Source organism: Phodopus roborovskii, unplaced genomic scaffold (assembly GCF_943737965.1).
Source record: "Phodopus roborovskii unplaced genomic scaffold, PHOROB, whole genome shotgun sequence".
Taxonomy (NCBI): Eukaryota; Metazoa; Chordata; class Mammalia; order Rodentia; family Cricetidae; genus Phodopus; species Phodopus roborovskii.
Window position 1 is genome coordinate 8,619,908 of NW_026126636.1, and position 15,142 is coordinate 8,635,049.

General features: G+C 51.6%; 1 protein-coding gene across 14 annotated transcripts in view; it reads left to right on the plus strand.

Annotated features, from left to right (window-relative positions):
* Nucleotides 1–15,142, plus strand: part of Pou2f2 (POU class 2 homeobox 2) — an 83,307-nt gene that overhangs the window by 53,213 nt on the left and 14,952 nt on the right. For 7 of the 14 annotated variants that reach the window (XR_007835936.1, XM_051207490.1, XM_051207489.1 and 4 more), the window contains 5 exons: nt 3,484–3,549; nt 3,639–3,673; nt 3,826–3,882; nt 8,497–8,679; nt 8,870–9,157. Coding sequence is in view for 13 of the 14 variants with exons in the window: in XM_051207489.1 (XP_051063446.1) it covers nt 3,484–3,549; nt 3,639–3,673; nt 3,826–3,882; nt 8,497–8,679; nt 8,870–9,157 (629 nt within the window). In the remaining variant the exon portion in view is untranslated. The remainder of the gene's footprint in view (nt 1–3,483; nt 3,550–3,638; nt 3,674–3,825; nt 3,883–8,496; nt 8,680–8,869; nt 9,158–15,142) is intronic. The other 7 variants (XM_051207492.1, XM_051207501.1, XM_051207502.1 and 4 more) reach the window with 3 other exon arrangements.

A 15,142-nucleotide genomic window follows, 5' to 3' on the forward strand; every position in this document is an offset into this window, starting at 1 on the left:
AGAAAACAAAACAAACCTGAAACAGAGCTAAGTGCTCAGATTTTAAGCATCCAGCTTGGTGAGCTCTGAGATACAAAGACCCTGCTGGCTCCTTCATGTCCTGCCTGGGAAATGCTCCTCAGTGGTGCACCCCCCCCCCAGACTGTGATCTCCTGAGCAGTTCTCAACTTGTGGGTCTTGACCCCTTTGGGGGGGTGGAAGGACCCTTTCCAAGTGGTCACACACCAGATATCCTGCATATCAGATATTTACATTATGATTCATAGCTGTAGCAAAATTGAAGTTATAAAGTAGCAACGAAATAATTTTATGGTTGGGGGGTTACCATAACATGAGGAACTGGGCTAAAGGGTTGCAGCATTAGAGAGGCTGAGATCCACTGCCCTAGAGAAGGAGCCTAAGCATTTGTTTGTTTGTTTGTGTTTTTGTGAGGGTTTTGGGGGAGCTCTCTGTGTTGCCTTAACTGTCCTGGAACTCACTCTGTAGACCAGGTTGGTCTCAAACTTGGGTCCACCTGCTTCTGCCTGTACTATCTTTAACCCCAGCTCCGGGTGATCTGACGCCTCTCCTGGACTCTCTTTCTCTCTCTCTCTCTCTCTCTCTCTCTCTCTCTCTCTCTCTCTCTCTCTGTCACACACACACACACACACACACACACACACAACTTGGGGTTTTTTTTTTGTTTGTTTGGTTGGTTGGTTGGTTTTTGATTTTTTCAAGACAGGGTTTCTCTGTATTGCTTTGGAGCCTGTCCTGGAACTTGCTCTGTAGGCCAGACTGGCCTTGAACTCACAGAGATCCACCTGCCTCTGCTTCCCAAGTGCTGGAATTAAAGGCGGCACCACCAATGCCCGACTTGTCTTTGTGAGTTTCTAAAAAACTATTTATGCTAAGCAGTGGTGGTACATGCCTTTAATCCCAGCACTCAAGAGGCAGAGGCAAGCAGGTCTCTGTGGGTTCTAGGCCAACCTGGTCAACAGAGGTAGTTCCAGGACAGACAGGGCTACACAGAGAAAGCCTGTCTGGAAGAACCAAAAAAAAAAAAAAAATTATTTGTTACTACTGAAGCACATGCTAAGGTGTGTGGCGGACAGACCTTTTTATCCGAGACCTGAGCCTTCACCTCAGCTCCAGGGACTGTTTTGAGGCAGGGCTTCTTGTAGCCCAGGCTGGTTGCAAACCTACTGCCTAGCAAAAGATAACCTTGAGTTCCTGAGCCTCCTGCCTCCACCTCTCAAACCCTGGGGTTACCAAGCTTTGTCACCACGACCAGACACCTAGGAGAGAATGGGGACGAGAGACACAAGGGACGGACAGCAAGACGGTACTCTGATCGAGCTGACACATTTTCTTATCTGGGGGAGGGGGGGCTTATATAGGACCGTAGGCAGGATGTGAGCGGGGTATGGGCAGTTGCACATAGCCAGTAATTTCCCATCTCAGAGACCTGAGGTTGGGAGGGTGGTGATGGTCCCCAACAGGTTCTAAGCTCTGAGTATTGCATTAACAGCCATGTGTTTGCATCTGTGTTTGACCACTCTTACTCAGCCTGCAACACTCAGTGGTGTGTGGAGCCCGGACTGTTCATTTTCTCCGGTGTAGTGTACTTCACTGTATGGGCATATCACATTTTGGTTATGCCGTCCACTGATAGCGCTTGAGTTTTCTCCAATTTGCAGCCACAGTGCAAAGTCTGAACACTGGGGTCTGGGTCTTCCATGGCAAGTAATCCTCTTTCCTTTGTGTGTGTGCGTTTGTGTGGTTTTGCTGGGAATGGATCCTAGGGCCCTGTGCATGCTAGACAAACACGCAGTCATTGAGACGCATGCTCAGAGTTTGCTCTGCTCACCGGCTACCCAAGAGTGGAGGTACTGGGCCACCTCCTCAGCTGCCCCTAGAGTGCCTGTATGATTTACACTCAGACACATGCACAATGCCTGACTTGACTTCTTTTGTTTTTAGTTATGCACATGGAGGGGCAGTGTGTGCACATGTTCACAGGCTTTGGATCCCCCGAGTTGGGATTACAGGCAGTTGTGAGCTGCCAGATGTGGGTGCTGGGAACTGAACTCCAGTCCTCTATAGGAACAGTACTTGCTCTTAACCGCCAGACCGACTCCTGCCCCCTCAGACTAGCTTTGAGTTAGGAATCTCAAACAGGAGTCATCCCCAATTGCAAAATTCCTAGACTCCTGCTGCTTTCCTTTGTGCGGAGTACCTCTCCACCCTTTAGCCTGCCTTCTGCAACTATAGGAGGAACAGAGCACGATGGAGCTGCCTGCTGCCTTTCATAGGGCGGGATTTCATGGTTCCAGTTGGCTTTTGGGTAACTGAGGAGGGGGTGTCTCGTGAGTAAAGTCTGAGACTATCAAGAGTCAAGGTCACACGGAGGACTTGGAGCATGGGCTGAACATCTTGAGTATGGGTTGAGGTCAGGGAACTGAGAATGGGGGGTGGGGAGGCTGAAACCCAGGCCCCGGGCAGGGTAGGAGTTGGTACCATGATGAGCACAGGCTTTAGACTGTGGAAGATGAGGCTGAGGACTATTATCCCCGAGGGGTCCAGGTTAGAAGCAGGGGCCCAGATCCAGGAGCACCGGGGTGCAGTCAGGATACCCACGGCTGCTGATGCAGTGGTTTTGGTTTGGTGTGAAAGCCCTTGGAGCCTCAGCTTCTTCCACAGGAAACGGGGAACCTTAGTGCCAGTGGCTCGTGTGTCCCTGCACTGGGTGGTGGCAGACATGCACCTTTGATGACAGGTGTCAGCGCTGGGGAGGGGGGACTTTTGTCTCTCTGGTGCCTGGCTCACCTCCGGTCCCCTTCCTTGGGGTCTGGAAACTATAGAATGCACATAGATTTGAGAGGGCAGCTGGAATTCAAGGTTGCGGGAGCCATAAAGTCTAGGATGGCTTTGAAGACCAGGGTCGGGGCAGAGGTGGATGGCGCTGGGGTTGGAGAGGAGAGGGGTGGGGCTGCCAGGCTTGTGTGACGTCATACAAGACGGAGATGTGGGAAAGTGGTGGGTCTAGGATGACTGAATCACACCCTGACATGGACAGCTCTCTGCTTGGGCCTTCCAGCAACCATCCGTCTCATTTACCCTACACAGTGGAAAACACGTCTCACCCAAAACCCGGGTGGCAGAACTTCCGCCACCGGCCCCCCGGAGAGGCCAGAGGATGCCCTGGCTCCTTTATGGAGCCCCTCAGCTCCTCCCAGACAGCTAATGCCTTCTTGTGACCATACTCCACCCCACCCCGGTGCCTCACAGAGGTGACACCCCCGTACCACTTTTCGGGGGTGCCCTCTCTTGTCCTTCCAGGGGAAGGCAGAGGCCCAGAACCCTGCGAAAGACACTATGAAGAGTCAGGGGTAGGGGTGGGGTTGGGAAAGACTAGAGGGGGTGGGAGTTGGCAGAAGGAGCCGCAGAGACCTCCTGGGTTCCCCTCCATTCACTCTGCTTTCACTCCTTCTCTGTTCCCAGAAATAAGAATGTCTAAGCCTCTGGAGGCCGAGAAGCAGAGTCTGGACTCCCCATCAGAGCACACAGGTGAGTGGGGGCGGGCAGATAGGAAAGCGGGCGGGTGGGGACGGTGTGTAGGGATGGCTGGCGACAATGCCCTTTCTTTCCCTTTACAGACACTGAAAGAAATGGACCTGACGTTAACCACCAGGTCAGTGCTGCTCAGACTCGCTAGGGAGAGGGTGGGAAGGGAGGGGAGGGGAGGGGAGGGGAGGGGAGGGGAGGGCACAGCTGTCAGTGGGGGCATGTTTCCAGAACTTTTCAGGACACCATCCTCATCTTGCCCCAACTCTCTCTTCACAGAACCCCCAGAATAAGGGTTCCCCATTCTCTGTGTCCCCAACTGGCCCCAGCACCAAGGTAAGCACCCTCGAGACCATCCCAGGAAGGGGTGGTATGTGGGAGGAAGGACCTCTTCAGCTTGTCTGCCATGGACCCAGGTCCTGCAAGAGGACCCGGTGACAAGGTTCCTCCTGCCCCTTCTCACCCTTGGGTTCCTGCCCCAGGCCTCTGTGACTCACCCAGTCTCCTTCCCCTTCCCTGGGGGGTGGGGGTGGCCAGGGAAATCCCCCCCAGAGCCCCAGGGTGATAACAACAGGAAGCCAAGGCTCCTCCCCCATCCCAACTTCCCTGGCCAAAGGGGCCTGAAGCACCCCTGTACCCCATCACACACACACACACAGCAGGGGACAGGTGCCCAGTGGGCACGGCCCTGACATGAAGGAGAGGAGGGGCTCTGTGCTAGGCTCTGGGGGGACTCAGGGAGCTTCTGGTTCAGGTTCCGTTTAACCTGATGGTGGTAAGGGCCACCGAACAGGTTCAGATGCTAAAAGGAGAAGCTAGAGAGTGTGGGGGCATGGGCAGAGCCCTGACCCGAGGTGGCTGAAGGATGAGGTGAGGCGCAGAGGCTCGGCTGTACTTCTCACCCAGCCCTGCAGAGCTGGGCTGCGCTGTGACCATGGGGAAGTCATTTCCCTCTCTGGGCTTCTGAGTTTCCCCTTCTCTAACACTGGGGGAGGGGAGAGCCGTCAGACTGCAGATTGGGTAGCCTCTGAGGTCCTTTCCACATCTGCTCTGTCCTCAGTGCTGCGAGGACAAAATGCTTTGTGAGCAAACGTCCTTTGTACGCTGCACTTGGACGGAGGGCAGGGTCAGAAAGGCCCCCGACTCTTGAGCTGACTTTAGGCTTAGTGTTTGCCTCAGCCCCAGCGGTGGTGTGGGCCCATCCGCCTTTGCCATTTCTTCTGCTCCCAGCAGTGCGAGGCAGTGAAGGGTCCTTCCTCCCCTTCCCAGGCCGGGAATTCCTGCCACACCTTCCCGGCTTCTCCAGGCCCTGGCCTTTATCTCTCCACCTCTCTGCACTGGATGGAGTTTCCCCAGCTGCAGCCATCCGTGTACTTCCATCCCCGGCATGTCTATGCACTGCTGTGGATTATTATTTACATAATAATTTTGTTAAGTGGCTCAATTTTTTAAAACATTTTATTATGGAAAATGCGATACGAAAATAGAAGTGTGTAACGAAAATACCAACCCCCGGGAACCCATCAATCAGTTTCAACAATTACCAACTCGTGAACGGCTTCGTTTTTCAACAGCTTGAATAAATGGGTTTTAAATGGAAATTTCATGAATGGAAAACCAGAATCACTTACCATGGAAATAAATACAATGATTATTAAATTCTACCCAGCGTCCCTCCTATGCTGAAGGGTCTAACCCCAGGGCCTCTCCTCCTCCACTAGTTGAAAGGGAAGATTAGTCAGTATTGGTAAAATGCTTAAAATGTCATCTCGGTGAACTGTGCTGGGGTGGGCATTCAGTCCCAGCTCTCTGGAGGTCAACCTAGGCTGCAATACTAAGTTCCAGGAGTCAGGCAACTTAGCAAGATCCCGTCTCAAAACAAAGCAACAGGCTGGGGAGGTGGCTGCATTGGCTGAGCGCTTGTCTAGCATGCATGATGGCCCTGGGTTTGATTCCCCAACACTCCACAAACCAGGGATGGTAGTACATCCCTGAATCCTAGCACCAGAAGATGCAGACAGGAGCATCAGAAGTTCAAGGTCACCCTTGACTACCTAGAGAATTTGAGAGCCTGGGTTGCCTGAGACCTGCTTCTAAAATAAAAACTGAGCATGGGCATGCACGCTTTTAATCCCAGCACTTGGGAAGCAGAGGCAGATAGATCCCTGTGAGTTCAAGGTCAGCCTGGTCTACAGAGTGAGTTCCAGGACAGCCTGCCTCAAAAAATGCCAAAAACCTTCCAGTGTTTTTTAACTTTACATTAAAATACAATGATAAATCTGAAAACACCCATGGACTATTAATACACCATTCAGAATTTTTCCAAATTATGCACACCCCAAGAATGCTGTTGGATATAGTGATACATGCTGTTAATCCCATCCCTAAAGAGGCTCAGGCAAGTGCCCTGAATTTGAGGCCAGCCTGGGCTACATAATGTAACAAAACCTTGGGGTTTTGTTTTAAGAAAGTAAGCACTTTGATGGACAGTGGAATGAGATGGTTCAGTGAGGAAACATGCTTGTAGCCAAGCCTGATGACCCTGGAACACACAGGATGGAAGGAGACAAGTAATTTCTGCAGGTTGCCCTCTGACCTCCCGTGTGCATTCTGGCATGTGTGTACCTACACACACACAAATAAAATAAAATAAAAAAATATATTTGTAAAACGTTGACTACAGCTAGCCATGAGACCCTTTAATGTCCTTTCCAGGAAAAGTCCTTATCTCCAGCTTCTTCTTCTTCTTCTTCTTTTTTTTTTTCCAGGAAGGTTTTCTCTGTGTAGTCCTGGTTGTCAATGGAACTCACTCAGTAGACCAGGTTAGCCTCAAACTCACAGAGATCCCCCTGCCTCTGCTTTCTAAGTGCTGGAATTAAAGGTGTGCCACCACCGCCCAACCCACATCTCCAACTTGTAATGATGCCATTTCCTGCCTCTTCCTTTTATCCCTAAAGCTCCTGACACTTCAGTCCCACAATCTGTCACTCAGCCTTTCCCCAGCCTCTGTGTGTCTGATGTCACTTTGCATGCCAGATGTCACTCCCCTGTCAACCTGCTGTGTCAGCTTGCATAAGTCCTCTCTCACTCTCTGGATCTCCTTTTGCAAAACGAGATACGGAACTGAAAGACAGCCCCTAATGTCAGCCTGGTCCAGAAAATATGTTATTCATCCAACGAAATATTCCCACGCACCCTCAGTTGGCTCTCTTTCAGCCAACGGTCCCCACTGTCTGGTTGGTTTTTGTTCTTGTTTTGTGGAGGAAAAGAAGAAGGCAAGGATGGCTTGACTCTGGCCTGTTTCATGTATTGATGCACGCTCATCCACAGGCCAGGACCAGTGGCGCTTTGCTGTCTCTGCCATGACTCCATGTTTCACTCTCTGCAGGGTGGGCAGGTAGGGTTTCCTGCTTAGTCTCACCAGCTTGACCAGCTCACTCTTGCCCATCTCCCCCATGGATGCCCTCTGCTTGTCTCCATAATCATATGAGTTTGTGAAGTACCAAGCTGCTTACTTTTGGAGCTAGGGCATCAATGTGTAGCACAGGCTGGTCCTCAAACTTAGTCCTCCTGCCTCAGCCTCTCAAGTGCTAGGATTACAAGTACTCACACCATACCCGCTCCAGCTGGTAAGGTTTTATTGTTTTGTTTTGAGATTTTTGGGGGAGTTTTTTTGTTTGTTTTTTTGTTTTTGTTTTGTTTTGTTTTGTTTTGTTTGAGACAGGGTTTCTCTGTGTAGTCCTGGCTGTCCTCCTGGAACTCACTCTGCAGATCAGGCTGACTTCAAACTCAGAGATCTGATCCGCCTAGCCTCTGCCTCCCAAGTGCTGGGATTAAAAGTGTGCACCACCGATATCTAGCCAATTTTTGATATTATAATATAATTACATCATTTCTCCTTTTCCTTCCTCCAGATCTTCCCATATTGCCCTCCTTATTATTTTTCAACTTTATGGCTGCTTTTTTAAAATTAATTTTTATTTAAATTAAAAACAATCTTATTTTATATACCAATCCCAGTTCCCCAACTCCATCCTCATGGCTGTTTTTTTTCATTAGTTGTTGTTATATCCATCCATCCATCCATCCAATTATCTATCTTCCTAAATACATGTGCACTCCTGGTTACCCTGGCTCTCACAGTAATCTACCTACCTCTGCCTCCTCCTAAAGTGCCTGGACCACAGGTGTGTACCACCATGCCCAGCTTCTGGGGGTGACTTCTTTTAAACATGCAAGACCCTTCTTTTCAACAACAACAAAAATTAATTTATGTACATGGGAGTTTGCATGTGTGTTTGTCTGTGCACCATGTGCATATATGTGTGCATGCTTGGGGCACACAAGGGCCAGAAGAGGGCGCCAGATACCCCAGAACTTGAGTTATTGATCCATGAGCTGCCAAGTGGGTGCTGGGAACCAAATCTTGGTTCCTTGGAAGAGCAGCCAGTGTTATTAACCACTGAGCCATCTCTCTCCAGCCTTTGCAACAAACATTTTATTGCAATGGACAGATGAGAGTTGTAACCCCTAACTGGGCGGGACACCTTTAATTCCAGCACTCAGGAAGCAGAGGTGGGTGGATCTCCATCAATTCCAGGCCAGCCTGGTCTACCCAGTGGGTTCCAAGACAACCAGGGCTACATAGTGAGACCCTGCCTCAAAAAACAAAACAACACAAGAGTTGTACCCCAGGCTGAAGCAAGGGGGGGCAGTGCAAGTCTAAGAGACCTCCGCAGGCTCCTAGCATGGGCGCTTCCCATGCTAGGTGGGGAAACTGAGTCCTGGGAGGAGGCAGGTGCTTTCCAAAGGTGGCCTCTCCCCTAGGGAGAGAACGCTGAGGCCAGAGAAGTGGCCAGAGGCCCCAAGCCTTGCCACGACTCTAGGCCACTCCCCTGTGCCAGCCCTGGGCTGACACAGCCACACGCATACCTTCTTTTTGGTTCACAGGTGGGCATTCTGTCTGGCCTCCACTTAACATTCTGGGGTCCCGGACCCTGCCTCTCTCCTCCCCAGATCAAGGCTGAAGATCCCAGTGGCGACTCAGCCCAGGCAGCACCCCCGCCCCCCCAGCCGGCTCAACCTCACCTGCCCCAGGCCCAACTCATGTTGACGGGCAGCCAGCTAGCTGGGGTAAGTATTTGGTGAAGACGCTCCCTTCCCATGTGCGGGTGACAAGTCTCGCCGAGGCCACAGCCACTGCCTCACGCTCGCCTCCGCTGTCCTCTAAAAGTTGTGTCTGCTAACGGCTTGACTCCAATAATAACCCCTTTCTGCCTTCTCTGTCTCTGCCGCTGCCCGGCTCTCTGCCTCCCGCGCGCAGCTCACAGCGCTGATGCCTGCTCAGCAACAGCTCCTCCTTCAGCAGGCCCAGGCCCAGTTGCTGGCTGCTGCCGTGCAGCAGTCCAGTGCCGCCGCCGCCAACGCCGCCGCCGCCGCCGCAGCCGCTGCCTCCTCCACCTCCTCCGCCTCCTCTTCTGCCTCCTCCGCCGCCGCCTCGCAGCCCCCAGCCTCCTCTGGGGGAGGCGATCTGCCACCATCACAGCCCGCCAGCCAGCCCCCAGGGACCCCACAGCTCACCTTGTCCCAACCCATCCAGCTCACAGCACAGGTAAGGGCAGCCACCGAGCATCCTACCCCCTTGCAGCAAGGGGACCTGTAGAAGCAAGGTGTGTGCACAGCGTGGGGGGCAGCTGGTCCACCCGGGCCCTTCTGACACCAACCGTGTGCCGGACCGTACTGCAGCTGTGGGGTGCCTTGGGAGAGCGTGCCTTCCCGTTCTACAGACGGTTAAAGCAAGGCTTGAGTGCTCCTTGTGGCTGCACGATCTGTGTGCACCGTCTAAAAGCTCAGAGTGTTGCACCATTTAAAAGCTCAGCGTGTAACGAGGAAGCCAGAAGGTACCACCCTCATTCCCGGGGATGGTATCTGTGTGTGCCCGCGTAAAACAGAAAGCCTGGGCTGGAGAGACGGCTGCTCTTTCTTGCAGAGGTCCTGAGTTCAATTCCCAGCACCCACGTGGTGGCTCACAACTATCTGTTATGAGATCTAGTGCCCTCTTCTGGCATGCAGGCATACGTTCAGGCAGAGCATTGTATACATAATAAATACATCTTTAAAAACAAACAAAACAAAACAAAAAGGCTGGCCATCAGAATCAGTGCTTGGGAGTGTAGCTCGGTTGGTAGAGCGTTTGCTTGGCACTCACAAAGTCCTGGGTTCAAACCCTGGCTCCTCACAAATCTAATATGGCACACACCTATGACCCTGGCACTCAGGAGGTGAAGGGTAGCCTAGGATACAGGAGACCTGTCTCAGAAAACAAAACCAAACTTCAAATCAACAAAACCCCTCAGAATTTGTACCCCACTTCTTGGCTTACCCCACAAGATGAGTCTTCCAGTTAAGAGGTCCATGGACTGGATTTAAAAACACACTTCAGCTGGGCGGTGGTGGCACACGCCTCAGATCCCAGCACTTAGGAGACAGGGGGAGCTCTAAATTCAAGGTCAGCCTGGTCCGTGGTCTACATACAGAGTGAGTTCCAGGACAGCCAAGGCTACACAGAGAGACCCTGTCTCAAAAAAAAAAAAAAAAAAAAAACCAGAAAGCCGTGTTCCACCCTCCCAGTGCTGGAGTTGACACATTTACCCCAAATCACAAGTTAGTGGCCGTGCTTGTCTCTTGGAGACAACCGAATGATTAAAAACAAACAACAGAGAGAAACGGACCCCATGTATTGGCGCACATCTGAAACCCCAGACCCAGGAGGCCAAGGCAGGAGGATCGCTGTGAGTCTGAATCCGGCTTGAGCTACTTAACAAAACCCTGTCTAAAAAAAGAAAAGGAAAGAAAACGACAAAATAAAACCCACCAACCCACAAAATCTAGACATGTCCTCTCAGGCAGCACTGCCAAAGTTGAGATATCAGCAGAACCGTGCTCTGTCCGAAGGTTTAGGGGGAAAAACCAAACGTTCTTGTATATAGCTCTTGGTGATGCCAGCGATCCTTAGTGTGCAAGGTGGAGATGGATCAGGTGGATTCTGTCTGTGTTGACACCTGGACTTCTTTCTCTCTGTGTGTCTGTGTCTTGATTGCTCACTCTGATTAGGGCACCGGGCTTACTTTATGACCATGTTTCAAAATAAGGTCATATTTACAGGTACCAAGGGTCAGAACTTCAACCTATCTTTTGAGGGTGGGCCACTATTCACCTCAACAGTAATGGACATATTGTCCATGCAGTGGTGGCTAGTAGCAACTGGTAGGTCAAAAGCAGTAAGACTTAGCGCATGTCTTTAATTCCAACTCCCCTAGGAAGCATAGGCAGGATCTTTATGAGTTTGAGTCCAGCCTGCTCTAGGTAGTGAGTTCCAGGACAGCCAGAGCTACATAGTGAGAACCTGTCTCACAAAAACAAAAAACAAAGTAATGAGATTTGATCTCAAGATTTAAAAAAAAAAAAATGAAAAGAAGTCTGAAGATGTAGCTAGAATCCCCCAGTGAGGGGCTGGGAGTGTGGCTCAGTGGTAGAGCCCTTGCCTAGAATCCCCCAGTGAGGGGCTGGGGGTGTGGCTCAGTGGTAGAGCCCCTGCCTAGAATCCCCCAGTGAGGGGCTGGGGTGTGGCTCAGTGGTAGAGCCCCTGCCTAGAATCCCCCAGTGAGGGGCTGGGGTGTGGCTCAGTGCTAGAGCCCCTGCCTAGAATCCCCTAGTGAAGGGCAGGGGGGTGGCTCAGTGGTAGGGTATTTAGCTAATATGCATGCAAGAGGATTAGTTTAAATCCCCAGTAAAGGAAAAAAGAAAGTCATTAGAGAAGTTCAGTATTGCCTTTCTGATGGGCTCATCCTCTGCAGCCCCCTCCTGAGTTCACACATTCTAAGGTGGTAAAAATCTTGGGAACTCCTGTAGCAAAGAAACCCTTTCAACTTGCCTCCGGGTAGCTTTCACCACTTTTCTCTCAGGCCGGCTTCCCTCCCCCCCCACACACACAGATGGGGAACTGTCTATGAAGGGGAACTGTCCAGTCCCTGTGGGGCTGTCCTCACTGGGAGTTCACCCATTTCAGGAGGTCCTGAACACAGAGCTGGGCCTGCCCGCTGGCCTGGTTCTGCCGAGCTCCCTGCTATATCAGAGCTCTTCCGAGCACAGCCCACTCACGCCAGGCTCAGCCCATGGCCATAACTGGGAGTCGCATCTGTGCCACACGCCATGCCAATCACGACCCCTAAAGGTCAGGTGTCGTTCCTGAGCCATGGCAGGATGCTGGAGGGTCTGTGTCACCGCGTGAGCAGGACTGGCAGAGCCTAACCACACGGCCTGCCTGTGCTGGTTGTCGCTTCAGCCATCCTTCACGGAGGTATGGTTTCCAGTCCCCTCCCACCAGGGCCACCAGAGGCCCTGCAGCAGGTGCACAGAGCACAGGGACGCGGGGTCCCTTTCTCAAGGCACTGGCTCTGGCCCCATCTTCCTCTCCGTCCTGAATTGCTCCCTTCCTCTTCATCCATCACTCCCAGCTCAAATCCCCTACACTTCTGTGAGCTTTCCTGGTCTGCTTGTGTCTGTGTGGGTCTGGGGTTCTACCTTTCAACGGAGGAGAGGAAAGAGGAGAGGTAGGCGGGTTGGTGTGGGACTGACTGGCCATCCGTCACCTCAGGGGGGAACCGTGAACACTGCCTGCCTTCGTGCAGCCTCGGGACCACGGCCAGGCGGATGCTCAGCCACCTGCTGTCCCTTCACACCCTCATGGCTAGACCTTGCAGTTCTCCCCACAAGCCCTTCCCTCTTGTTCATTTCCCTCCTCCAGAATGAGCCACCCCCATTCTGGATCGTTCCGCTCAATCCCTCAGCAGGTGCAAAGGTGCATACAAATTCTAAGAATTCATTCTCATGGGCTGAGTTGCCCTGTGGTCTCATTTGCTCAAGAGTAGTTTGTACTGTACCCCCCCCCCCGGTGCTGGGCGGCGCTCAGGGACCAGGTCCGGCTCCTCCCACCGTGGCTTGCCCACGGACATGCTGCTCCATTCTTCAGCTTCCTTTGCTTGCTCAGCTCTGTCCCTGCGGTCAGGTCACTAACATCCCTAGGCCTCCCTGGCAGGATCTAGGGATTTAGGAATGAGTCACAGGCATCTTTGCCTCCCAAGAGGCTCCCAGGCTTATAGTGAAACAGGAATAACTAAAATGTGTTACATTTGAAAATACTAAGAAGTCTCATCCAAAGCACCGTTAGAGCTGTGGGTACAGCATAATGCTAGAGCCCCTCCCTGCCTAGAATCCCCCAGCGAGGGGCTGGGGTGTGGCTCAGTGGTAGAGCCCCTACCTAGAATCCCCCAGTGAGGAGCGGGGGTGTGGCCCAGTGGTAGAGCCCCTGCCTAGAATCCCCCAGTGAGGAGCGGGGGTGTGGCCCAGTGGTAGAGCCCCTGCCTAGAATCCCCCAGTGAGGGGCTGGGGTGTGACTTAGTGGTAGAGCCCCTGCCTAGAATCCCCCAGTGAGGGGCTGGGGTGTGACTTAGTGGTAGAGCCCCTGCTAGAGTCCCCCAGGGAGGAGCTGGGGGCGTGGCTCAGTAGTACAGCACTTGAGCACTTGGCTGGTTTACCTGAGACCCTGGTCTCAGGTAAATACGCAAAAAAATAAGCAAAAAAAAAGATTCATGAGCCATCACTTTAAAGTGATATAATAATATAAAATAAAAAAGGAAAGTTCCCCTGTTAGTTAAACTGTTTGGTATGATGTTTCCCTGCAGTTTCTAAGCTGTACCTAGGAAAGGACTATTATAGTATATACAGTTGGATAATTGGCCTGAATGGTGTGTTCTACAGAGGGAGCTGTGTGGATGTTTAATCAAATCAATGAGGGCTGTTTCATTGTTACAGTTTTTCAATCAAGGAAAAGGAAGGCATCTCTTCAGGGGAGTATTTCAGAACTCTTGGAGTAGGGGCTGGCACTGACTGAAAACTTTAACTGTGAAAACATCGTTTTGTATTTGTGGAGTGGGAAAGGACTATAGAATAATACTTAACTAAATCTTCTAGGCTGAGAGGGTGTGGTGACTGGCAGGTCTGCTGGAAATTTGGAACCAGGGACATGTCTAATGTGTGCGGGACTCAGGAAGGCCTTTGGGAGGTGGTGGAGGAAGTTCATTGCAATGAATTTTCTCTGTTCTGCCAGCCAGCTCCCAAATAATGCCATGAAGACTTTTGTTAATTAGGAAAGCTCAATTTTAGCTTAGGCTTGTCCCAGTAGCTCTTGTAACCTAAATTAACCCGTATTTTTATTCATCTGCATTTTACCACGTGGCTTTTACCTGTCTCCCATGCTGTGTGCCAGCCTGCTCTGTGGCTCCATGGCATGGCTGCCTCTCTTCTTCCCAGAGTCTTCTCTGTGCCTGGAAACCTGGGCTATACCTCCTGCCTAGCTATTGGCCGTTTAGCCTTTTATTAAACCAATCAGAAAGCGCCTTGGCAAAGACACATCTTTTTTGTTTGTTTCTTTGTTTTGTTTTTCCAGACAGGGTTTCTCTGTAGGTTTGGAGCCTGTCCTGGAACTCTCTTAAGACAAGGCTGGCCCCGAACTCACAGAGATCCGCCTGCCTCTTCCTCCCAAGTGCTGGAACTAAAGGTGTGGGCCACCACCGCCTGGCCCAAAGAACCTCTATACAGTGTAGGAAAAGCTTACTCCTCAACAATTCGCAGGTGGGTGAGCAGAAGGAAGGACTTGCAGACAATGGGGAATGCAAGCAAGCATGGTGCAAAATAGCAGGCAGGCTCTGAGGCGGGGCCAGGGCGGCAGGGAGCAACAGTGGAGGGTAAACGCATTGGGCATAGTCCAGCGCCAAGCTGAACTCTAGGCAGCTGAGGGCCAAGGGGAAAGTTTGCCTCAGACCAATGGAACGCTCTGCTGTAGAACATTGAGCCCAACTCCACAGCTATCTCCTTAATGTCATTCTGGGGCAAGTAAAATGACACCTACATCTCCCTGCTCAAGCGAACAGGGGTACCCACTGGCCTAATCTAAATCTGTGCCTGAGGACTTGAGATGACAGAGTCCGATCCCCTTCTAACTCCTGGGACCTGAGCCAAGGACAGCCAAGTTCCAGGCAGCCAAGGCTACACGAAGAAACCGTCTCAAAAGCAGCACACACAGACACACACACACACTCACACACAGACACACACTCACACACACACAGACACACACACTCACACACAGACACACACACTCACACACAGACACACACACACATAGACACACACAGACACACATACACTCACACACAGACACACACACACATAGACACACACAGACACTCACACACAGACACACACACTCACACACAGACACATACACTCACACACAGACACACACAGACACACACACTCACACACAGACACACACTCACACACAGACACACACACACATGCAAAACAAAGAAAATACTTGTTCAGATTTATTTTTATCTCGTGTGAAACTGTGCGCATTTATGTGACTGTGTCCTGGGGGGGTAGGGACGGGGTGCCTATAGAGGCCAGCTGTCCGGAAGCTGACGTTCTAGGCAGCCGTGAGATACCTAATGTACTGGGAACAGAACTTGGGTCT